The sequence below is a fragment of the Strix uralensis genome, chromosome 17, assembly GCF_047716275.1.
Source record: "Strix uralensis isolate ZFMK-TIS-50842 chromosome 17, bStrUra1, whole genome shotgun sequence".
NCBI classification, from domain to species: Eukaryota; Metazoa; Chordata; class Aves; order Strigiformes; family Strigidae; genus Strix; species Strix uralensis.
The window spans coordinates 17,834,482-17,860,789 of NC_133988.1; the positions used below are offsets into that span (position 1 = coordinate 17,834,482).

The 26,308-nt window shown below is 46.2% G+C and overlaps 1 protein-coding gene across 3 annotated transcripts in view; it reads right to left on the reverse strand.

The window, feature by feature from the left end:
• Positions 1 to 26,308, reverse strand: part of TTC28 (tetratricopeptide repeat domain 28) — a 189,264-nt gene that overhangs the window by 76,213 nt on the left and 86,743 nt on the right. For all 3 annotated transcript variants that reach the window (XM_074886761.1, XM_074886760.1, XM_074886762.1), the window contains one exon: positions 1,641 to 1,788. In XM_074886761.1, coding sequence (XP_074742862.1) covers positions 1,641 to 1,788 — 148 coding nt within the window. The remainder of the gene's footprint in view (positions 1 to 1,640; positions 1,789 to 26,308) is intronic.

Genomic DNA, 26,308 nt, shown 5'->3' on the forward strand with positions numbered 1-26,308 from the left:
GAGTTCATGGCTGCCCCTGTACAACAGCAAACGGGAAGAAACAGCCACAACCAGGTGAAAGATGCAGCAACAGCGATTGAGTCACTGGGGAAGGGAGTTCACCTCCATGTATCGCGGACCCACACTCCCTGAATCCCTCGGGGACTGTGTTTAATGATCTTTAGGGTGCCACTGACACTTACAGCCCTTTTGCCTTTCCGGTTGCTCCTCTTCTTTCTCTGAGTGCAAGTATCCTGGAAGCTACCGCAGTCTGTCTGTGTCTTCAAACAATCTATCATCCTGGTGGAACTGAGTTTCAAGGGACTGGCTTTACACCACAGACAATACCTGGAGAGATCTTCTATGTCTCTCCTAGACAGCGAGCTCTTGGAAAGGGGACCAGAACAACAGGTAACAACTGCTGAAGGGCCTGCAGAGTGCCTGGCACAGTGGCACCAAGACTCTGAAGTCACTACACTTGTACAGTACATATACACTCTCAAAGTAAAACTAGTCCTTTATGAGCAAGGCTGATGTAAAATCTGCCAAACCAGTCAGTGGGAGGATAACAACTGGAAAGCATAAACACTGAGAAGCACAGCAGGGAGCAGCAGCATGAAGAGACAGCTGCAGTGCAGCTGGACAGCAAGATCACCTAGACAAATGTGGGGATGCTCACACAGAAATACCACATCACCTGCATTCTAAGCAGCAGCCACAGTACCTCTGGATACCAAATGAAATTAGCTTCACAAGGTAACTGCTATATAGGGCAGAAACTTCCAGATGAATTCATTTTGGAGAACAGAGAAAAACACTGTAAAAAAGGAAACACCAACGGGGATATTTTTTCATTTCAGCGCTTCTTGGTCCCTAAGCCCTGGGGCCCCCAGCAGCATCTGCTGAGGATGAGAACTGCCATGTTCCCTCCTGGGAAATACCATTAGGACACTGCAACACAGAGCTTGCAAGAGAAACAGAGCAAAGAGGAGACTACCTCCTTCCTCTAGAGAGAAGAATCCTAGAAATGGGGACATTATGAAAGAGAGACAAAACACTGTACAGCTAATACGGCCTCAAGATCCGTGTGATTTCAACACTCTTCCGGAATATATAAGTGAATTAGCAGAGCAGCCTTGTTTGCTTCTGGAACGCTGTGTTTTGAGAGACATTAGTACCATGGAAAAGCTGCTGACGTGCTCTTCTGGGCAGACACTGGCCCTGAGCACTTAAGACTCCCCATTCCCAATGGCTGAGCACCAGAGCACTGGGGGAAGTTGCTCCAAGTAACACTAAAGCCAGGCCCCAGTAACGTGCACCTCTACCTGCACTGACAGGACAGGAGACAGACAAGCAAGGGACTCACTGGAACTGCTGCACAACACCAGTCTGATTCACCTCCAGTACCTCTGCAACTGGCTATCACCATCTCGCTGTCCTACTGAATCAGAAGAACACGTTTTCATTCCTCCTCCAATTTCAGGCTCCTTTCTCAGCACCTGCTGATTCAGCAGAGAAGCCAAATCCTGAAATTCTTCCCTTCAGGCCTCCAGTTTCTCCCCGTCTCAGATGCTGGCAGCCACCTGTTCACTGAAACTACTGCCTGCAAGTACCGCAGCAGCAGATCACCCCCCTGAGAAAATCTCCTGGTGCTCACTTACCTCGCATGGGAGATTTCATGGCGGCCTCGACCATGCCAACCAGAAGCTGCAGACTCTTGGGATCTTGAGCCAGCCCCGATGCAAACGCTGCCAGTGCATCTGCATGACGTCCAAGATACTGAAGGGCCACACCCTGTCGGAAGTATGCCTGAAAAGCCAAAGAGAAGAAGAAATGCCAATTACTTAATTGACAGAAGTCACAAATAACAAATCTGCCTGTGACCTCATGCTGGTGGACACTGGCTACACGATCACATTCTGGCTTCTCTGGTCACACTGGCTACAATCAGAGGAATCCAACACCATAGTCTGGTTTGTGACCGGCGCCCAGTCGCTCATCTGCTCGGTGTGATGACCTTCTCAGTCTTTGCAAGGCGTCTGAGCTGTTCTGGAGACCACAGATGGTAATTACTATTAAGGCAATGCTTCCCCCTTGGACTTGGCCAATTACTTATTCTTAACTACTTATAACCAAATGCTCATTCTCGAGACCTCCATTTCCGTTCTCTTGGCTCACACATCACACAAATAACTTGCTTTCTTTCTCATCACTTCTTGCCAATGAGTCCAATATAAACATCCAGCACTGGTAGAGACCAAAATGTACCGAAAGCTCAAGCTGCAACAAAACACGATGCAAAGATCCAGACAGGAGCCGAACCTTCTCTCTCCACACACACCCCCTGATGCAGACACTGCCCAGCACTGTCCCACTTGTTGGGTCCAGTATATACGCACATATACATAACACACATATTATATCGAGGCAAGGCATTCATCATTTTGAAGGTGTTTACAAGAGCATTTATCTCTTTTCTTTCTTTCCAAGGAAACCATTCATGGGAGCGTGTAATACCTTCAAAGTAACTTAAACCTCTTGTCACCATGCATTTCCATTTCTACACCAGTAATGACATCAACATGCAGCTGCAAAGCATTCCCAGAGCATCTCCCCAAATTGGGATACCAGGAACCTACACACAAAGCAACAACTGCAGAAACTCCTGCTCACACGTAAAGCAACAGCAAAGCCCCAGCTCAAAGGGTATCCAGAACTTGAGAGCTGCTGGGTAAGAGATTACAGACACCACAATCCAACATTTACTCAAAGTACTCAGGTATATTTGTAGCACATACATCTGGATTGTTATAAAATGTCTTCAATCTTTAAGCACCTTTGATGCCCATTATTCAGGTTTTATCATCATGCCTGGCTAATACATTTCTGATGCAAATTTTGCTGCACTTCTGGTTCATTCAAAGCTATTTCAATAGCACAAATAAAGCTGTGAGAACAGGAGATAAAACATTGTTTGCATTTCTTAAAAACTGTATTAAGAACATAATACTGCTCCTCGAGATTGGCTCCTATATTGCTTTTATGGATAAGACCTCATCACGATTTCTCCCCATCTGTAATAGAAACCTGCGCTCAAGATACATTAAGTATACATCTGTGGAAGTCTTTTTACTTAAACAGGATAAATCCCCAATTAATATCCAAACTGGTACTTCATTAGAGCTTTCAGACACTTTTGGAATCCAATCCAGGGAGGCAGAGTTTAAGGAAAATCAGAAATGACATGAGGAATTTATAGACATGAATATTTAATCTCTTTTCCATTAGTAAGCCTTGATTGTAGAACCACTTTTAATGAATTTGATGAAAGCAAAATTCTTTTCATTAACCTTTAGTATAAATGTGTTCTTATTGAACCAAACAAGCTACTGTACTGGAAACCCAATTCAATGTTAATTAGATTACTCGCATGAAGCTTTAAATCAAATACAAAGAACTAACAATGCACAGTGGCCATCAAGTACGAGTCCTCCCAGCAGCGAGCTGTCGCCTAAATCATGGTGTGCACTTTTAAGTCCTTTTTCCCCAGAATTATCATTTAATTACTTTCTTTACCACTCGATGACAGAGGCAGTTTGACGCAGCATGTCTCTGACGGGGACCGTTCCAGCCAACAAGGCTGGTCCAGGACAAACGTGCCTGCCTGGTTCAGTTCTCAAGGGCGAGGGTACAAACGCGCGGCAGCCAGCAATGGAACTTCGTATCGTGTGTCGGCGTCTCCAACACCTCGTGCTTTCCAGGAAGGCAGGAGCCTGCCTCTCCTCTCTCAAAACACATACCACCAGGACAGATGGCACACCAGGGAACACGCAGCTTCCTCACCACTGCAGAAATCCAGCTAAGCCCAGAAACCCAAAATCCACTTGCATACAGGGTGTCACCAAAAAGGCAGGAGGGAGACGGATGCTACAGGCAATGCAGACATGCCTCCCACAGCCTGCAGAAGACAGAACACTGTGGCTTCTGTCTCCAAGGTTCAGAAGGGACCACGCAGTGCTGTCCTCTCTCGCATCCCGTCCTATACACACCGGGCTGCAGGACAGGAGGTAACACACTCTTCAACTACAGGTATGGCAACAACTAGCTTTCATGTCTCCCATGAAGAAAAATGGCCCCTGTGAGGAAAATGGAGAAAAAGCAAGCTAACAAAACCCAGGTGAAGCCTCTGCCCTACTTCCAGTTCTCATACAGAAATCCAAGTGAACATCAGTTCCCAACAGGAGAAAACACCACACAGGTGCAACATCACAAAAGGGGATAAAACCCCCCCCAAAAAAAAAAGGGGGGGGAGGGGGGGGGGAACAAAAGCCTGGCCACGGGTCTCAGCACTTTGCAGAGGAGTAACAGGCCTGTTTTGCTCACCACTGCCTGCCCAAGAACTCCACCGCCACCGCAGGCCCTGCCTGGCTGGGCTGCACAGCGGCTGCAGCAGGTTTCTAGCACTGGCCCGTCCAACCCTGTTGCTTCTGCGGGGCGCTGAGCACATCTCCAATGCTGAGAAAAGAGTCCTCCCCCCCACCGAGCTCTGCAAACACAGCAGACATCACGGGCTCCAGATGACAGAAGGAAACAAGGCAGGGACGACATTCACAAACGGCAGGCAATCCAGCACCGGGCATTCCCAACGTCCTTTCTGGAAAGTGTTTTTATCCGCTCCCCACGTCTATTCCTGGAAGCCCCCCCCTGCGAACCACTTAATTTGAATACAAACACAGCATTCAGAGCCCAAAAGAAAAACCTATTAACTGTAACTGAAAGAAAGATTTTGGCCAATTTTTCTCCTGCAAAAACCCCTTCCTTTCACCTCCAGTTTCCAGCATATACAGAATGCTCTCCACACATTGTGTTCCCCAGAGACCTTTAACAAAATAAATAAAAAGCATTCACATGACCTATTTCCTTCCCAAGAGGCATTCACAACTTAGTTTAGCATTGGAATAAAGACATCGTATCAAGGGAAAAAATCTACAAAGAGGAAATGGTGAAAATCACCCTTTGGAAGAGGAGAGGAAGAGGAAAGGCAGGAAGCCAGCAGCTGCAGCTGAAGAAATGAGACAAGGAGCAGCTTTCCAGTCCTGACACAGAGTGAGTCTTCCCACGCTTCAGCAAACTTTACGTGTTTAATCACACTATGTGAAGACAGAAGAGTACTCACTCTACAGTAAAAGTTACGTTAATTTTCCAGTGATCCCAGGTAAGGAAAAACTATTGATTCCTTTCAAGAAGATTAAAGCAACAACAGAATGATGTTTTGCTAAAGATGAGACAAATGAACAGCAGGTGTTTGTTTTCAAACCTGTGGCGCTCTGCATCCTCAATGTAATACAAAGAGCTGGAACCACCTCTCATTTTTTCAGTCACTGCATCACATTCTCCAGGAACAAGGCACTGTGCAAAAAGAAAGTCTCACCCTCAGCTGACATTTGGCACTAGATGCATCTCCCTCAGTGGAAACTACTTTCTCCTCGCCTCATGTCAGCACGATCGACCACGTGCTGTCCCCACCTCCAGATACAGGAGCGTGCCTCGGGCCCCGCGCAGCCCATCATCTGCCCACAGCCCATCATCTGCCCACAGCCCATCATCTGCCCACAGCCCATCATCTGCCCACAGCCCATCATCTGCCCTCGTCTCCGCTGCTGGCCCTGGAGCAAGAACAGGGAGCGCCGCCAGGATGTGGCACTACCAGCAGCAGCCTTCTGGGGAGGAAAGAGCATTAAAAGGTAAAAGGCAGCTCTACCAAACAGTCAATCTTATCAAGTCACTGATACTAAATTAGAGAGGTGGTCAGCAAGTAATCCCACGCACCTACGGACCTCTAGTTCTGGTAACTCAGACCATACTGCGGGCTCACGCAGTCCGTGGTTTTCCAGTCCACTGGACAACTAACCTCACCCCAGCCAGCTTACAGATCTCACCGCCAAGTGGAGATGGCCTGGGAAGGAGGACAGGGAACAGTTAGTGCTTTTTATCCATAATACCACTGAAAGCACTGTTGATATTCTGGAAGCAAAAAGAAGTTATTCTAATTAATTAACTTGCAAAATATATTTGGCACTCGAGACTTCAAAGCCTTGCAGAAAATCGCGGCCCTGTCACAGAGGCTGCTGATACAGCAAGCTGCATTACTCCCAGCACAGGCCCCATCCAAAAGGGAACAAATCTTCCTGACTCATCCAGATCTTGTCCCCCACCTCTATTTTTTCAGACTTGCATTTTTGCCCCATGCTTTTCAGAACGTGCCATGTTTTCATGGCAAGAATATAGTTTTTAGTGCTCTTCTCCACCCTCAACTTAATTTTACAAAAATTGTATGAACAAGAGAAGAACGTGAAAGACGCCCTTCCTAAGGGGACACCACAGTTTCTGGAGGCGGCCAAGGGCTGGGCTGCAGCAGTCACAGTGTCTGCCTAGCCAGGCATCATCTCTCCACAGTTCCAAGCACGAGTCCTCTTTGTTCTGCTCAATTTATCGACCAGCGTAGTTTCTGTACAGGCTCGTATTTTTCATTGGTGTTTATTACAGCCCATTTAATGCACAAGGAGAATTTCTCTGTCCTACTAGGAGCTGCCACTGGGCTGACTCCTGCTGTCCAGGCAACGCAAACACAAACATGCTTGTTAGTTTTTTGATCCTCATCATCTGAGAACCCATCCACATGACTGTCGAGACCCTGAATGTTAGATTTTCACATGCAATCTGAAACAGAATTGGAATGTAAATGCCATCACTGAAGTGGCCAATATCAAGGGGAGTTCTGAAATTTTTATTAACCCTTCTAGTATCAATATGCAAGAACTGTTTTAGGCAGAGCAATAGTAATTGGTTTGTAAGTAATACAAAACATGCAATGAAGACAAAAATACAGTACAAAGAAAGAGCATATATGAATATGAATGGGACCTCTACGTTTCCCAGGATTCTACTAAATAAAAACAAGCCCAGTAAAGGAAGCCCAAGACAACTCAATGCTTTTCTTCACAAATAAATATCAAAATAAACTTTAGTTTTTTGGACCAGGGATCTAGGCAAATACTCCTGCTGTACTGGCATCAGTAGCAGGCTGTAGTACAACTCTATGGGCTCGTACCATTTTTCCCAGTATAATCCATGGCAATAAATCGTTCAGATCCTTAGCTCACCTCATATGCGACGCCTGCAAGAGGTAGAGGGAAGAAGCAGCCACAGGAGTTCAGTCCTGTCTTACCATGGCCTCTTGTAAGTCTGAAGCATGAGCTCATGTTTCTGCAATATTATTTAGTACCAGGGTACAAGCATTTTTCTAACAGTAGCCCATATTATACTCTTTACTGGGCAGGATGGTATACTGTTTATAAATATTTAAAACAGCTAGAACTGAGGGATTAAGTGGCATGTAGGAGCCCTCTGAGAGCACATGGTCACCCAGCTGCCTCAGGACACTTTGAGGTAGCCAGGTGGAAAACCAGGAGCCCAACCTTTCTCTCTGAAGTCAGGTAACCCCCTCAAGGGTTTTACGAACAGCAGACCATATGTGCACGGCTGATCCTCTCCGAGCACTCTGGCAGAGATCCTGCTGGCTGCCCCCAAGGAACACAGCAATGAAGACTATCCCGGCTTCGGGATCTCCATCTGAGGAAGGCTGGGCTCCCCCCCCAGCTCCCCGGGGCTCCTGCACAGCCCCATCCCTCCGCAGCAACAACCCGCTGCCTTCCTGCGCCGCACCACCTTGCTGGGGCTCACCTGATCATTCTGTCATCAAGCTTCACACTCGGAGACTCATTTACATAATGAATTGCTGGCCAATTTGCAACTGGATAGTGGAGACAGAAGAAGGAAACTGGAACGGCATCAGAAGAACTTGGAGCAGAAAATTACTGTCAAACAAACACGGAAAACTTGAGAAAAAAGCCTCAGCCTTAGACAAAGACTCCCATTGTACACAGGGGAGCAAATTCAAAACACCTTTATACTCGTGTCGGCTTCAGACCCTGGACAACCAGCTATCTGGACAGGAAAGGCAAACACATAGAAAACGCTTTTTCCACAATGCTCCCTTGGTCTGCCAGATCAGGAGATGATGCCAAAAATAGCACAAATAATCTATGATGCATTTAACCGGCCTGTTCTGAGCGAGGAGAATGCCTCCCAGGCAGACGGGCCCGCGGCTGGCTCGGGTCCAGCCGCCAGCCCCTCGCTGCCATCCGGGCGAGCCGGGCAGCGGCTGCCGAGCACAACCCGTGCGACGAACCGAAGGAGGAAAAAGTGGGAACAGCCGCCACAGCTGCTTGGGGCCAAGCACCAGGTTGAATCTTTCCTCTCCCCTTGTAACTGCTTTACAGCCAAATTTTAGAGAAAAATACAGGACAAATCTCTGCTGTGGGATTTCAGGAATGTGAGGAGAGGGAAGAATGCGCTTTAATTCAGAACACATGCAGCACATGCATAAATACTTCTTGCTATCCATAGAAACTGAACCCCCGCTTTCACAACGTTAAGGTAACAATTCTCCTTCACAATCCGCACACTTGGCTGGCACCTGAACCACTACCGGTACCGGCCCTAAAGAACAAGCAGAGATCTGACAAAGTTCCTGTCTCTAGAGCAGAGCTTTTTTATCTTCAACCCGCTTCCCAGGTGTCTCTTACAGGAACTGCACCACTCGGAAATGGAAATTTCCTCTAAGCCCCATTGAGCCTATACAGAAAAACAGGAGGGGGGAGTGTAAAATATCACACCTTGTTTTATCCAAAGAGCGTTTAATTATTCTTATTAATTGTGCTTCCACCACCTCCAGCAGCAGACTGTGCACAGATCACTTCTCACATGAATTAAATGGAATCATCAGTAATAAAGAGTCAAATCTTTGCTTATTTAGTTAAAGTTAACAGCTTGGTTTTTCCCACAGCTTACTGTTGTTCCATTCTTGCCTGCTTCAGGTACGCTCTAGAAAGAGCAGCTACAATCCAGATCCCCTCTTCAGACAGCACCCCCCACCCTTCACAACAGCGCGTGGTAACGGACAACCTTCCTATCTTTGTCAGCTACAACTATTAAGCGTTATTTAACAGCAAGAACTAGCCAGGAGTAGAGAAAAGTGCTCTACACAACTAACAACCAACCCACTGATGCCCAAATACAGCACAGGGAAAGCACAACCAGCCCCCTGTTTTTAAGGCTAACAGGCACAGATGCAAGTACAGCATCTTCTAGAATTCCTCTGCAAGCCAACAGGGCCAAAGGTTTGCCCAGTTTCTGGCTAAACAGCTTATTTTAGAAATTACAGAAGAAAAGATAAACCATCTTTCACCCTGCTTAGAAGTAACACCAAACTTGGTAAGATATTATTAGAGATTTAATAGATACAGAATTACACAAAACTTAAAATAAATGGATTAGATGACACCTGCAGACTGCTTCTCAGTGAAGTTTGGGGCAGTGGCAGGACTGTTTTTAATACCACATTACGTAGTGCTTTGTTTAGTTTCAGCTCTGTACCATGATTTAAATTATAATAACATTTGATATTTAACTGCCAGTGTACATCTGCACACAATTCTCCCAATTCTAACAATCCTTAAAGTGTTGAGAACCTTTGCAGAGCTCAAGAATATACAAACATATGCTACTATTTGTTCTTATACCCTTAAAAGCAAAAACAAATGAAAAAGCAGTACAAAGGGAAAAGAGGGAATAATAAAAATCATGTCCTAAACTGGAAGACATCCACCACAAGAACTCTTTTTGCTATTCAGCTTGAGTGTTCCTGCACAGAGTTTCATTGTCTCACTTCGAATTACTCATCTGAGTAGCAGCTCAAATGACCGTCCCCCCCTTCAGCATCTCTCCAATTTGCACACTGGCAGGCTGTGCAAGTTTAGGTGGATCACACTGAAAACCCGCAATAAAATCCAGAAATGAGATGTTAAAGCATCTGGTCAGCCCCCAGTCACGAGGCCTGGCATTCACAGCAGGTCCCAGAGGGGGTATTTCGAAGATCCAGGTTAGCCAGTGCAGCACTCATGGACCGGACAGACGGCCCCGACACAGGTGAGCTGGACTCAGTGAATGCAACAGGCCTCTTCCCTAACGTTGGGCAACGGTGTGCAATTGCCATCTTGGTGAGCCTACAGAAGATGACCCAAATCCTGACATCTGGACATAAGAATAAATAATACTACGGTGGTTGTTGTCAGCATTACTGCTCTTTCTAGGCCAGCAACCCCGTCCGACAACGTTAACGGCACCTCTGCACGCCCAGCGAGGTGCAGCACAGCCCCCAGCTCCCAGCCAGGGGAGCGCTGGGCTCCAGCGGCACCCGAACCACTGGACAACACCCTCGAGTAGCACTCGAGTGGGGAAACACGGGCAAGTACCTGGCAGCAAAGCCTCCTTCCAGTCTCACGGGGTGCAGACACCCTGCAGGTGAATGGTACCTAAATTACCAGAAGAGACACAGGTTTATTACAATCTGTTGCCCCTGAGGCGGTGCTCAGGCTGCCTAGATGGAAGCCAACAACAGACCATCTTAACCAAAACCACAGCCAACCGCTTTGCCGCCAGCTTCCTTCCGCATCCCCACGCTGCGGCAGGACATGTCCTGCTACCCCCACCTCCTCTTCTGCACAGCAGGTGGGTCCTGGCAGTTTGGTCTCTCAAAACTACCTCCACACTCTCAGTTTTCTCCAAATCCAGGTACTCTTCCTCTGCCCAGAAGACCGGACCCTCTTGGCTTCACACTCTGCCTGTAAAATCCCTCCACGTCTTGCACTTCTCTGTTATCCACAGCGCATCGGCCTGTTTCCAGCTGCTTCTGATTGCTGCCATTCTGAAAACCATTTAGGGTTGTTTTGGAAATGCTGCACTTGTCCTTACTGAAGTAAACTGAGACAAAATGGGGTTTGCCAAAATCAAGACAGCTGGTAGGCAGAGACAGTGACTTACATACCAGCAATGCGGAGCTAGAAAGTGCCATCTCCAATTTTGAGACCAATAACCAGTAAAACATTTGTTTTCTGTCAGCTTTCTTCTGCTTCGTGATTTCAGCTGTAGTCTCTGAGCCCCATCATGCTTATGTCTAACAGCCGTAGCGACCAGCCATTCCAAAAAGGATGGAAAGAGGAGGCCTCCTTGGGTACAGATTGCTTAGTCACATCAGCAGGTATTTGGCGACTTTGCCCATTTATAGAGAGAGGCACTTAACCAAGCTGAGTATGGAATCTTGCCAGATTTCAGGTGGCTAAAATCCAGTAATTATAAAGGGAAAGTACTGAAGCCATTGCAAAGACTAGCTAGTCTGGCGAGATTCAGCGTGATAAAAAGACAAGTGACTTTGTTGTTAGCTATAAAGAAAATCTTAGAGAGAGAAGCTCCAGTTACGGTGAAATTTCTTTCTATTTCCTTTTCAGCATTACAGCAGAGGTAACTAAAGTCCCTTTAAAAACCACATCTGCTCACCTGGAGTGGTTTTAATAACAAATACTTCTGACAAAGAAAACAAAACACACGTATTTAATGCAATTCCTCCCTATGAATCTTACGCTGGCCATAAAGCTGATGCTGTAGATAGTCTTCCACCCCATTTAATGGCAGTTAAAGGCCACAGGCAGGGAAGAGAGTTGCTTGATTTTTTTAATGTTTCTAGCAGACTCCTGGCTCTTCTCTGCATCTCAAACTTAATACCTGAGGATTCTTGTTTCTCTCGCTGAGTCACTCTGATATGAGATACGTGAACTTGAACGAAGATGCACAACACTTATTAGTGAATTCAGGTGGCAAGTCCAACTGGTTAACTCCAGCTAGGGCACACAAACACTCAATCTCTCCAGAACAGAGAAGCAAATGGGGATACACATTCTGCAGGAAATGCCCAGGAACAGCCAAGTCTCAGCACAGTATGTTTTCCTTATATTTCAGTTATCATTAATGATGAAGTTAGGAAGAGGATAAGCACAATCTTAAGACAATGCCTATTTGCCTCAACTCAGAGCGAACAAGATCTGATTCTGTCCTTGCTTGTTTTAATGCCTGCAGTCAGATCTAAACTATTTAGCAGGTCAAAATTAGAAGAAACAAGTACTAAAACCAATCACAAGACACAGTAGAGAAAGGTCCCTGGGAATGTACCTTTCGAAGGAAGATCAGCCAGGTGTCCCTTACCTTCCTTCTTATGTGCTCTACCATCTAGATTCAAGCCCAACCAGGAACTCGTTTCAGGTATTTTGATTTCAATTCGAAGAAAGAACAAGCAACTTTTGGCCAGGGAAGCGACAGAGCCAGACTGCACAAAGGACCCAGGAGTCTGGACGCAGCAACAGGCAACTCTTAAAAGGCTCTGAGCAAAACCACAAACTTTGGCTCCAAAGTCTTCATTTTATTGAGTCCATCAGCACTGCTGAAAACAATCACTTCAGAGTGACAAGACAATTAGTGACGCAACTAATAACACCTGCTCAAGAACGCAGCCAGGGTAGGTGCATGCACCAACAGTCAGGATTTGTTTGTTAGTCAAGGTGGAAGTTGCTGTCACCCACGGACAGGTGTGGCGCGGAGGCAGCTCCGCTGGGAGCGCACGCGGTTACATGCTCAGGGTGCGGGAAGGCCAGAGGGGAGCGACAGCCCAGGCATGGCTGCAGCGCCGCCGGGTCTCTCTGGAGCACACAAAGGGCCTTCTCCTAACGGGGGTCATCTCTGCACCGAGCTTCTACCTCCAGGCGGCTCTTCCAGCAACAGATTTGTTCAAGATCACCAGGTTTTGTTTCTGCCTAAGCGATGAAATCTGTAACTTTGTGAAAGTACATTTAGACTGTAAGAGCAGTACCACAGCACCACATACAGCAAAGGTCAGGCAACAAGACAGATACAAACAAGAGAAAGTAGATTAAAAATGTTGGTAAGACAAAACAGAAGACTGAGTAGATGGGCTGTGGGAAAGTAGCATTGCTTATCTCCACAGCTTTGTAGTTTTCCTTTGTCTGTGGCAAAAGGATAGGGCTCAAATCAGTCCAGGACACTGAACCACCTGCACAAACTAACACAGCAGCAGCTCTGCCTTCCTTTCAACTGCATGACCCAGCCTGGCCACGTCACCTAGCAAATGGTTCTCTGTCACTCATCTTACAAACGTAACTCAGACACAGAAAAGATGATCTGTTCAAAGTTGACTAGTAAGAAAATTAAGATTACTAATTACATATGCTGCGATCACTTTATGGTTTCAACACCACAACTTTGTGGCATAAATGAACACTGGGAAATCAAATGTCATCTTCCTGAAGCATCCCATCTGGAAATCTGAACCAGATGAGAAGGAGAGGTGACAACTCAGCATTTCCATGAAGTATGCGTTCACTGACGTCCCCGAAGTGCAGACGCCTTCCGACCTCCTGCCAAGTTACAGTCTCCAAGCAATCACTGAAGGAGCACGGGGGACTTCTAGGGTCATCCAGCAAGTTCGCTCCTCATTTTCACCTGAAGTATTTGCCTCAGGTTTGTTAAAATAGAGATGGAGGTATATTAGGTGTAGCAGTCAACGGTAGAGTGAAAAGATCCAGCAGAAATCCTCTGAGATTTCATTAAAGCCGCCACAGTTCTAAGTTTGTATAAAAAGGCAGGGGGAGGAGGAGGTTTAGAGAGTCAGGTCTCTTGCCTTACCAACGTGTTTTATCCAAATGACTCTAAACCTCCATAACTGCTGAAAGTCAGATAAACTTTGATCAGCATCAAATGTAAACAGCAATTTGAACGTCAGAAGAATTAGTGCATTGCAGTATTTTAAACAGGCATGTCAGGATTTTAACACCGATGGTTTTCCCAACATATGCAACACGTTCCACTGAAACAACAGTCTGCACACAACCAAACATTCACAGAGGTGCAAGTGTGCTGGAACACACCTCGTGATCCTCCAGAATTATGCTGGGCTTTGTGCTAGCAAGCCCTGAAGGCATTTCCCTAGCATACATCTCCACGGGTCCCTTCGAAAGACTGCCCTGATCTTGAGCTACATCCCTATCTCAGAATAGAAACAAGTGAAGAAGAAAGAAAGAAAAAAATCAGAACAGCACAATCTCCAACGCCATCAAAATAGAAGACAAATGTAAGATGAATTACACAGTAGGAAAGGCGCAGGGTAGCGGTGAGCTGTAACGGCTGCAGGGCACTCGTCAGGATGGGGCTGGTCCGCTGCCCTCAGAAGCACCTCGCGCTTGGGGGGGCTGTGACAGAGAAGCCCAGCACACGTCTACTGCAGACACGGGCTCCTGCCTCTTGGCTCTCAGTTCCCCATCCCGCCCACCCCGTCTGCGCTCAGTCAGCACCGCCTGCCAAGAAGGACAAAGCTGATGATGGGGGAAAGGGGAAAAATCAAATTTGCAAAAGTACTAAACGTATAAATCTCTTTGGCCAAGGTGAACGTGGGAAAAATTCTTCAGGAGGGGCGTCACATTTAGCAAGTTTTGCCAGATCATTACTCTTGTAATGTAAAGGGGAGAAACAGCAACACCATGTTTCCTTATAATGACTCGCCTCCTTTATCACAGATCTCTGAAGCACCAAGTAATTTAGTAGTTGCTATGGAAACTGCTAGTTTTATTGAACAGCCCTGAAAGGGTCAAGAGGTACCATCAAACTGGCCAATTGTAAATTATTTCCTTGCTAAACATCTGCTTCATTTTAGTTGCCCTACCACTTCTCTGTAGAACAGTATTTGGACTGACTCCAGAATAGGTGTCATTCTTCAGTGGGGCTGCAATAGGTAAGTCCAAAAATAGCAATTTTTGTGCTCCAGTACACTGTAAAATCCCTCATACAGAGGAGCCATACTGAGGGCAGAATGGCTAAGGAACCATGGACCACTCCTCCCACACATCAGCACTGACCTGAGACAGCTGGAACTAGCATCACTGTGATCCCCAGAGGTTTCCCACTGCTGCTTACAACAGCCATGGAATGACTAACCTACCAGACTGCTCCGCTTGTGCCTCTGGAGAAGGGACAAAACAGAGCAGCAGGAGAGCGCCCATCCCAGCTTTGGAACCCTGAGATGGGACGGTCTCCCTTGCCATGCTCTAGGAACACAAAACATCACATTGCCTGCACTGGTCTACCAGAAAACAACGTAATCTACCTTCCTTTATTCATCACACAGAAATTCACACCTGAAACTACAAATGCCAGTTAGCAGCATCTATTCCAACAGGCAAGGAGAACAGCAAGGGTACTGGCTGCATTCCCAACTTTGCTACTGAACTCCGCATTTGTTTCAGTCCCACAAAGTGCCTTGCTTCCAAAATTCCTTATTATCCCCATTTCTTGAATGTGTGTCTAATGTAAACCCAAAAGCATCAGCAAAAACTAAAAGAAGTGTAGGAGCAAGGCTTCCTCTGTGGAGGACACAAACAGTTCTCCAGTGCAGAGGCACTCCTGCTTCTCTTCCACGGACAGAAAGCTACCCTAGGCAGCATCACCTGGAAAACCTTATCCCAACATCTTTTACCTTCAAGTTAAAACTGTACTTAATACAGATAGCTGGGGTGGGCCAGAGAGAACATTTTATTACAGAACATGCCTGAATTTAAGAGGCTGCATGCTCTCCAATGAGTTCTCTGCCCAGGGCAAGCCAGTAAAGGGCAGGCTCTGTTCCTTCCCCACACGTTCTCTCCATTCTTCATTTGGCTGAAACTATCTAAGTGATGACAAAGAAAGCAAAAGCTACATCTGTATAGACAAGTTCTGGTCTTCCTCACCTATCCTGTGAACTCTATTACTTCTGTAAAGTCCTGGGCTGGAAGAAAACATTCTAAACTCTGAGGCATTTGGCATGCCTTGGTATGCAGACTCCAGCCCTTATTCAGACTTTCCATCCCAATGAACCCTGGGAGAAATGAAGGCATTTCTCTGTACATCCACAGGAAAAATTTTGCCTTCCTCAGGCGGTGAGTTCATAATATTAATGGTGGTTCTTTTTTCTAAAGTTATCCACCACACAGCAGAACACAGCCCACACCTTAGCACCACTCTGCAGGGACATGCTCAGCAGAAGAGCTGGAATAAGCCACAGCCTCAGGCAGGGCTGGCGAGGACTGGTGCCTCTCATGGTGCGGAGACTCTCCTACTTGTAGAGCCTAAGTCTGGACTCCTGAGAAAATTATCAGTGGATGAGTCTGTTCAGATCAGGCCTCTGTCCCCGAGTGCACACACTCTAATTCTTGCGTTACCATTCTCTCATTTAAGATTTGCAATCACAGGCTTGAATCTCTTTGGAAAGCAGATCCCCCAGCGATCCGCGTGACATTCTTTAAAGAACAACACTCTATCAAATGAAGCCTAGCAGTTTTAACAGGAGTCTCACAACCACTCTGTCCCCTGAAGACAGTAAGTTGCCTGCGCAGCTCAAGGGCATGAGGTTTGCCCTACACACATCTCTTCCCTTTTGTGACTGGCACCACGTCACTCCCAGTCTGCAACAAAACATCATCAGCCAACCCGAGACAGGCAACAGTGCAAGGGATGGGCTTGAGTACAGGGTGCCTTGCTGGAAGTTTGTCAGAGAGAAGGGACAAAGCGCATGCTTGGTTCTTTCTATTAACAAATGGGCTCCTCCCAGAATGAGGGGCCTCGTGGCAGGAGGAGGAAGCAGCAAAACACAGGTCAAGTGCGAGATGTCCAAAAGGAGCAGAGGGTGAAGGAAGGGCCTGTCTTCTCATAGTTGTTCGTAATGCCAGGACTGTACAGAAACCGCAAATCGTGCTCACACAGCTATGAACACACCAAAGCCAAAGAGGAACATTCAGGTGTTGCAGTTACTTCCAGCCAACAGGAATTCGTTACATCTGGAGTCTGATGCAGGCAGGCGCAGAAAAGCTTCCCTACGCACAAACATGGTGGGATGTGCCCAGCGAAGAGAGGTCACACACCTCCAGAGGCAGGGCTGGGGAACGCCGGAGGAGAAAGCCACGCACCGCCCTGCCCCAGGGCCAAAGCCGGGCCAGAGGACTGTAAGCCCCAGTTTACTGAAACTGCTCAACAGCAGAATGGTCACAAGTGTTCATTCTCTCCCGACTAACAGACACAGCAACTGCCCCTTTGAAACCAACAGCTTGAGGTTTTCAGTACCAAGGATCCATCCGGCATTCGGCAACTAAACCCCTGGCAGTGACAGGACTGCACAAGCGGCTCTCGCTCAGCCGGGAGCCCCTCAGGACAGGCAGAAGCCAAGCGGCCCCCAGGCACAAGGCACACACCACCTGGAGACCTCCTCAACAGTGCTCCCCCCAGAGAAACCCTTCGTTAATGACTTCTTGAAGCTTCCTCTTCCACTGGCCTCTATTTTGGCATTTCCATAGGAGATTTTCTGAAGAACGTATGTTGCTCTTGCATTGCAGCATTCTTGCAGGATAAATGCAGCCATGGTGAAAACTAAAACGTATCTCTAGGGAAGGAGAAAGTTGGTTATAATTATGGTTTGCTGAGGAAATCTCCAGACAATAGGGATGGCTGTGGCCTCTTCACTTCGTGTAACCTATAAAAATTTGAATAACCTTGGGCAAGAGGTTTAAGACAGTAAGCAGCAGACAAATTTCCTCCACAAGGTACTAAGAAAAAGCCACAAGAACAAAGAGCAGAAAGCACTGTCTGCTGCTTGCCACCAGCCTGCAACTCCATCAGGGTGCCAGCAGGTGAACGAGCAGGCTTAGTGAATAATTGAAGACACAATAATGAAACCTCAGAATGTCAGAGCCATAGTACAGTTTTGTAGGTTTCATCACAAAGCCTTTGAATTCCCAAATAAGACACACTGAATAATTTATCCCTGTGTCAATACTGGGTCAGCAGCTGTTCACTCACAGCTAACGATGGTCCAACACGCTTCAAGACACTTGAATGGCTCTGAATAGATTAATGAGCAAGGTCCAGAGGGAAGAGGTGATGAAAACTCAACCCATTCACCCTTCCAAACACTAAGCTCAGATAAAAACATGCGGAGCCAGCAGCCATGCCGTGTGCGTGCGGCCCCACAGGTTCTGAACCCGCTTGGGTGCCACCCAACACCACCTTGCCCCGGTGCTGCTCCTCAGCACCAAGGGAGCAGGAAGCCAACCTACGCTGGGCTGCCTCCAGGCTGGCACTTACCACCCCGTCACCCACAGCCACGCTCATCCAACTCGAACCCAGAGGCTCACCCTAGTTTATGGCACCCTACCAGTTGCATCAGCCACGGTACGGGGCAAAAAAATCAAGCCAAAGGAGTCAGCCCCGTCCTTCTGCTCTAAAGCACTCTCTCTCACACTGTTAACAGAGACACTCACCCCAGGAACCTGACTTAATGGCCTTGTTAAGTGGGAAGGTAAGTATATCTGGGGAAAAATAAACATGACTGACAATATGAACTACAAATCTGCTTCTTTTCATTTGGAATACTCCCTGCAGGCTCCTGGCTTCACAAAGCAGTGTCTGCTGTCCCGTATCTGAGCCCATCGTTCAGCTGCACACTGACAGGAGGAGACGGAACAAACCTTTCGCAGACTTGCTGCATTCACATGCCAAGTGCTGACAAACAGAAACGCTACACGGAGTGTTGTGGCCTGATGGACAAATAATTGTGAGAACAAACTCATCCATGCAGTTTTATTAGAATTCCACGTCAGTTTCCCAGTTCTGCTGCAACTGCCTCAAGGACAGCGTTTGCAGCTCTGGCAGAGGCCCACTTTATTTAATTACACTTGTTTTTCCCAGCATCCAAAATGAACAATAGCAGAAAACCTGTTACTGTCTGTAGTATCTAGCAGTCCCCAGTCATAGCTCTATGACATTACATACTACTCACTCAACAGAACAGGCAGTGTCCAGCACACCAGAACTTGGTACCTATTGTACGTGAAAAACCAGGGAATATACCAAGTCAAGAAGAAAGTGTGAATGAGGACAGAGACCCCACTGAAATATTAATTCTAGTACAATAAGCACTGCACAGCCTTTGTCTAGCCATCATCTGGAACTTGCCAGGTATTTATGTGCACTCAGATCTTAACAGCTGATTTTATTGGTTTCGTTTTGATTTCTTGCCATTTTTAGCATTCACTGATGGGCAGCATTCACACGTGCAGCACTCCATAGCTGCCCCATTTAAACAAGAACTGTACGGCAGCAGGTACAAAACCCTGTATTTCCAAGGGAAATAGCACAATTACCACACCCAACCACCCGTGTTAGTAGGATCAAAGAGCACAGCTCAATCTGTCCTGGAAATCTGCTTTCTTAGAAATCTGCTTTAGATAATATGAATACCCAGGCGCCTCACACACACAACAAAGCTTGCAGGATTTAAGATAATTCTCAGCCGCCAAGGACTTACCCACATATAACAGTCCTGAAGCCGCCCCCATCAATACTAACTGACCTGGTGGCATGAGTAATTACCTCCTAGTTCATCCTTTAAATGACAGAAGAATTCTTCTCAGCTGAGCTATTCCCCTGAGCACCTCCCTGGGAGGAAAGGGCAGCGTATCAGAAGCAGAGCTGTGTGCTTGTAGCTTTCCCTGAAGAAAATGCAAGTGCTCACTAATGAATTCCCCTTTCCACCTATGCTTACATTAGTTTTGTGAAGTATCAGATTATTTGAGGGGAAAAAAATAAAGTACTACAACTACTCTGTGCACACTTTCTTTTGGCTTTAATGATAATAAAAGCCTTCTACTGTTTCTCTTAAAAATCTCTATCATTCAAGTCAAAAAATCTAGAGATTTGCAGTAAATGTCATGAGGTATTAGTTATGTCCATTCATTCGTAAGATACAACGAATTCTTCCATATGAGACCTCTTGGTCTGCTATGCTCTCTGACAGTCACCGATCCTGCACCATCTTTTAGCAGAAGCTCCTTTTCTTTCACTCGGAATGTTTTCACAGACTCGCACACAGCCCAGCTCTGCTCTTTGCTGCTAAAGACAAAGCAACTGAACATGGCCGCACCGCAGCACAGTCACACTGCGGAGGATGCCACGCATGTCCAGGACTAATTCTTGGCATCTTCCCTTCAGAAAGGTGAGTTACACACCACGTTCTGCACTCACCGCTGCTTTAAGCTCTGGCTCCCAGTGACCACGAGGTCTGCAAGCTGCATGCGGGATCTGACCGACAACACTCAACAACTGCTTTATTTATGATCATCAAGACAGTTACAGTAATGCTGGGGAAAGCATCAAGTGCCCCAACACCTACAGCTAGAGAGTAACCAGAAATCACTCTTTGTGAAGAGAAGCCTAAACCCTGGCTGTACCCCGGGAATGTCCACACGCACTCTGCGCGGTCCTGACCTGCAGCCCGCAGCCATCGGCACTCCCTTCACAGGCTCCTAGATGCCATCGCTGATGAGGTGGGACTGTGCCCCAGTGCTCTTCAGCAACTCAACACAAGGAGGATTCAAACAGTGCCTGGGTGCTGAAAAGGGAGACGAAACTTTTTTAAAGAAATGTAAAGTGAGAATTAAAAGTCTGGAAAGATCTGATCATTTAAATGACGTGTCAGACAAACACAAAAGACAAGGAATGAAGAAATCAAATTCACTGAAGTGTGCACGTGGGTGCGCTCATGTATATGTAACAGAAAAAGACATCCAGCCACAGATCAATCATGCTAACATCATATTAACATCAAAAGAATCAGCTTTGTGTTACTGTATGTACACCAGCATAGAAACAGAGACGTAGGGAAAGGTGTAATTGCCACAATTGCACCAGGGTCCCTATGTCCCAGTGCTGTCCTGGAGCAGCTTTTTCTGCAGGTCAGTTAAGCAGTCTTCCATTTAATTCTTGCATAACAGAGTGAAAAACAAGAACATCATTCTTTAGGTCTTTGTTAAATACTTCAGTAAGCTTTTCACTGTTCGTATGGCATTCTTTCAAGGCATCTATTCTTTCTCATCACACATCTTCAAATGCACTCCTAATCTGGGTGCCACGTGTCAACAAGGAAATCACTAAGCTGGATCACACCAACCACACGGGGTCTGACAAAAGGCCCCTCCAGACCTGCCCCTGCTCCTGGCAGCAGCCAGCAGTGGATTCCACAGGAGGAACCGGGCAAGCCTGCAGCGACTGTCCTCAAAGCATTTCCCCACACTCCTATTCGTGACTCAGTACCACCTGGAAACGAGAACATGCACTACATTATTTCTTTCTTGTATTTTTAACTCTTTTTGAAGTTTTAAAGCCGTACATTTCCTCTGTGGCGCCGCTGTCCACACCCATATGCCCCAACAGCTGTTGCAGACAGGTGTACCAGTGACGCCCGGGAACTCAAGGGAGAATGGAAAGCAAGAGTTTCTCCAAGATGAGAGTTGCTTTAACAGAGGCACAGCAAGACCCTACACCTCAGTAGCTGGAGACATCTCCCCGTCACATTAGGCAACCAGATTTCACAATCATGTGACCCAGACAACAAAGCAAGTGTCAAGCACAGGAAACACCACACGATTTGCTTACTAAACAGTAGTGTTGGATCTCACAGGCTACTGGCTTGGTGTGATCTTGGTCAAGTCACTTCCCTCCATATGCTGAGCACATCTGCAGAGAATATCCACATTCTTTGCAAATAATGCAGGACCCATGTGTAAGGAAATGCTTTGAGTGCTGTTAAGTGGGAGACAGGAGGCTCATCACACCTCATGGCATTAGGTAGGAGAGTTCTGCAGACATACATTCTTCATTTAACAAGACAATAAATACATGAAAGCTAAAATTTCCTCTCTTAATTGAAAAATGAAACAATTAGGAAGTGCATTTTTCTGGGAACACGCTGCTTCCACTGCAGCATGACAGAGGTTATTCTGAACTTATTACTTTGACTGGATTCAGCTGTAAGTAATTAAATTTAGTCATAGAAGTCTGATCTATAAATGGAACCTACAAAAGCAATTACCATAGCTTCCATTAGATCAGTAAGCAATGGCAGCTCTGTTTGATGTAAACCAAAAGGAACGTTATTTATACTGCACAAGAAATCACAGTAACTCAGTCCCCTTACAGAGATTTGCTTTGAAAATTACAGTTTTCAGTGAAGAGAGTCACAGGTTATAAATTTCAGCCATGCTCTGCTCCTTCCACTTTAACAGCCTCATCGGCAAAAGAGACAATCGCATCCTATGATTCAAAGGGACAATTTTTCTCCTGTTCTGTACTCAGAGACCAGACAAAGGAAAAGCTAAATTAAACATGTAAGAGATGGGGTGACTAAGCATCCATTTTAAAAATATATATATTTTTATACGTGCTTTTGCTCCTGTTGGAATCCAGATTGTGCAGAAGCTGATGGACCTGTGAACCAGTTGGTATCTCTCAGCCCAGACCATGAGCATACACGTTTTCACTTCTCAAAGGGCCGCTGTAGAAGTCCACTTGAAACACCCATTTTGGAATGGAAACAAACGAAACAAAACCACTGAAGAAATCAAACTCCCAGCTAGGGTAGTGGAAAGCCCAGCCTTCCGCTCTCACATGCAAGTGAAAATTAGCATCTGTCAAAAACACCTATCCCAAGCACAGCAGCAAGGTGCAAACGCAAAGCTGTGTCGTAGCCAGAGCAGACAGCATATCCTAGAGTTGAGACGACCACCTGACATTTTCCATTACATATAGTCCATTTTCTGTCACTTACAAAATTTTGCCAAACTGATACAGTTGAAATTTCCCATACTGGTTATCGACATGAGACTAATTACCTAAAAAAAGTGCTAAATGGTACAGCCATTTCTCTGAGCTGGATTGGGGGGATCTTTTTTCCTTCAAGTTTAAAAAAAAAAATTAAAACCCCAGCTATTTATTTTCCCTCTGCATCATCCAAAATTTGGAACCAGAATCTGAAAATAAGAAAGGATGTCAGAAATAAATTCACCCAACCTGCAGATCTTATACTCGGGAGAGTCTTGCTGCAGTTCTGCAGTTACCCAACCATCCAAGTCCCTTACAGGTATTTTTTCACCTCAGTGCTGCAAGATGTAGTGGGGGGAGGAGGGGGTGATGTTGTTTGGTTTTGGGTGGGTTTTGCCTTTTCTATTTTTTTTTAAAAACACATCTTTTGAGTTACACTAACAAAGCAAATTGAAGCAATATTAAAATACTTTTTTTAAAAATCAAATTTAAAATGTAAAAAATGACAAAAATGAAGGTGTACGGGCAACCAGAATTCAGGCCTTCTGTGTATACGTTGTCTCCTTCCCTAGTAATATCAACACATTCCCTTCTCCAGTCAACTGTAAAAGAAACCCAAACCCCAAAACAGAAACAAAACCAAAACCATCCAAATCATCCCAACAAACCACTTGTACAGGGTTTGCGTGGCAAGGTTTTGGCAGTGGGGTGGCTGCCTGAAGCTTCCCCCATGTCCGATGGAGCCAACACCAGCTGGCTCCAAGATGGACCCACTGCTGGCCAAGGCCAAGCCCACCAGGGACGGGGGGAGCACCTCTGGGAGAATGTATTTAAGAAGGGGAAGAAGTTGCTGCACAACAGCAATTGCAGCCGGAGAGAGGAATGAGAATATGTGAGAGAAACAACTCTGCAGCCACCAAGGGCAGTGAAGAAGAAGGGGGTAGAGAAATCGGGAGCAAAGCTGAGCCTGGGCAGAAGGGAAGAGTGGGGGGAGGTGTTTTTAAGATTTGGTTTTATTTCTCATTATCCTACTCTGATTTGATTGGTAATAAATTAAATTAATTTCCCCAAGTCAAGTCTGGTTTGTCTGTGATGGAAACTGGCAAGTGATCTCTCCCTCTCCTTATCCTGACCCACGAGCTTTTTGTTGCATTTTCTCTCCCCTGTCGGGTTGAGGAGGGCTGTGATGGAGTGGCTTTGGTGGGCACCCGGCATCCAGCCAGGGTCAACCCCCCACACCACTATAAATAAACTCTGGCATTTCCTATTACGTGAAGGGCTGTTTGACCCAACAGCCTTCAGGTTTTACACACTCTTCAGTTTGTTTTCAATTCCCTTCTATCGATTCCGCTGGTCTTTTACTCTTTTGAGTCAGATTTTAGGCACCTCACGCTCCGTATGTTATCCAGCACGGACTGTGTAATCAGAGTTGAACAAGTAACAAATCACACACCCACGAGCTGTGTCCTCACGAGTGTGTGCATACTGCATGCGGCAGGTAGCAAGCGCTTGTCCTTTCTGGTCTGTAAGCTGGGAAAAACCTGAACAGCCACGATTGCATAGCACCAGGACCAAGCTAAAAGAGTTCAGCTAGGTTTATTTCCAGAAGAGACCGCAGGCAGGACGAGCCTGTGCCTGGGGGACGTGCCAGCGCACCAGTGCCACTGGAGAGCAGAGAACTGCGTTCCGCACCCTGCCTGCTGCAGCGCGGAGAGCCCGTTCAAGACACTGCACTCTGCCTGCAACGCCTCCTTTTCCCCTCCATTTTCTATCTTTTTACAGGCAAAGACATGGACTGGAAGTGAAGCACTGACTCATGCAGGAGAAACAGCTCAAACGTGCTCCCTCTTGTCAAGAAGATGAAGGGCCTGTGTGTTGCTGGAAGTGAGATCTGCCAGACGCTCATCAAATTTGAGTCCCCAGCTGGAATTGCAATCCAGGGACCCGGGTAGCAGAAGGCCACCGCACTAAACTCCTCTGTGCTCAGACATCAGCATCGCCGTCAGTGCTACAGCGCTCACCTTCATGGTACGGGCAAGGATAACCACCTACTCTTCATTGCTATTCCTTTTACTCCACAGAAGAAAGCAGGAACAATAGTTCATTAGCAAGCACAACATAATTAACAGAGTAATAATGATCAGAACCATTCTTGTTCTAAAATCTTTGCTTGGTTTTAAAGGACTTTGACTATTAATGACATTGCACAATGAGGACTGCAGCAGCATGGCAGCATTAGAAATGATTCACTGCCCCAAGATACCAATGTATTCAGGAATGCACAATTCTGCAAGCTTTTCCTGATCAATCTCTGTGCACAGAAATACAGGGAAGACACAGGATCTGCAAGGAATTAACAGAGATCCCTGCAGACTGAAAATAATATAGAGAGTGGTTATAAATATCTTGTAGGACATTTGCTATCAGATGTTCTAATTTTATATGTAACACAAAAAATATCATTATCATTTGATAAGAAATGTGCTAGAGTCATTCCTCAATGGGACTGAATACACAGATTCTGCACATGTTTATGCTACTGCAGAAAAACTGCAATCACACAGCCAATCTCTGAAAAGTGGGCCATGTGATAGTTTCCAGACAAGCGAGTTTGCAATCAGAAAATAAGTAAAACGTACATTAGTAGATCAGGAAATCCTCCAACAATCTCCTCAGGACAAGTACTTTGAAGATGGAACCTCCTAAGCCTGACTAGGACAAACTTACTTTGAGGATCATCTCGGTATTTGCATCCTGACAGTGTGTTAGAAGTCTCTCCATGGGAAAAAAAAAAAACACAAAACAACGAACCACAAAACTTTTAACAGAAAACCTGAAAAATTCACTGTCTGGAAAAACCTCCTCAGCATGAGAAGACGGTCTTCTTGGTAGTCAAACATCGACCGCTGTCCTACATTAATATCAGCAAATGCCAATTCAGTTACTAGGCAGACTTCTCACACAACAGATCTTCCTTTGGGGAGATGGAAAGCTTAGAAAAGTGGCATATCAAATAATGACACTGACATGTGATTTTGTGACTGTGCATTTCATGAACTGGGAGATGCGGTACAGTAAGCCAGTGGAAAAGCAGCCAACAGCACCACATCCTCAAGAACATCTGCTCCGTGCACAGCAAACACAGCAACCACCCAACAGCAGGCATCGTCACTTAACCCTGCAACCTCTGATCACTGATCTCTCCTAGGTGGGGATGCAACAGTTAAATAGATTTGGGTAGCTCTGAATGTTTGTTCCTTCAGTAATACAGTCTCATTTTAAAAAAATGAGAAAGTAATTCAGCAGGGTCTGAAGGTTTAAATTTTAATCATCTCCCCTTTGCCCTTTCACAAGACTATTCCCAAAGAAAATTCTGCTTCAAAGCATCACTGTTTCAGGCACCTGAACCAATAAGCCTCTGCTCCGAAATACACAACAGCAAGGGAATACACTGTCCCCACTGCTTTTAAATACACGTCCCCACCCTACACACACTGATCCTCACTCCTCACCCAGCCTGCTGCGCTGCCTTCACACGGCCGGCCCCGCCATCCCCAGCTCCTCCTGGCCGGCACTGGACCGGGCTGGGGCTGAGCACGGGCACACGGGGGCTCGCACACCTCTAGCTGCAGTCTGATAATAATCAGCTTGCTGTTTCACTGAACTTCTCAAAGGTTTAATCCTG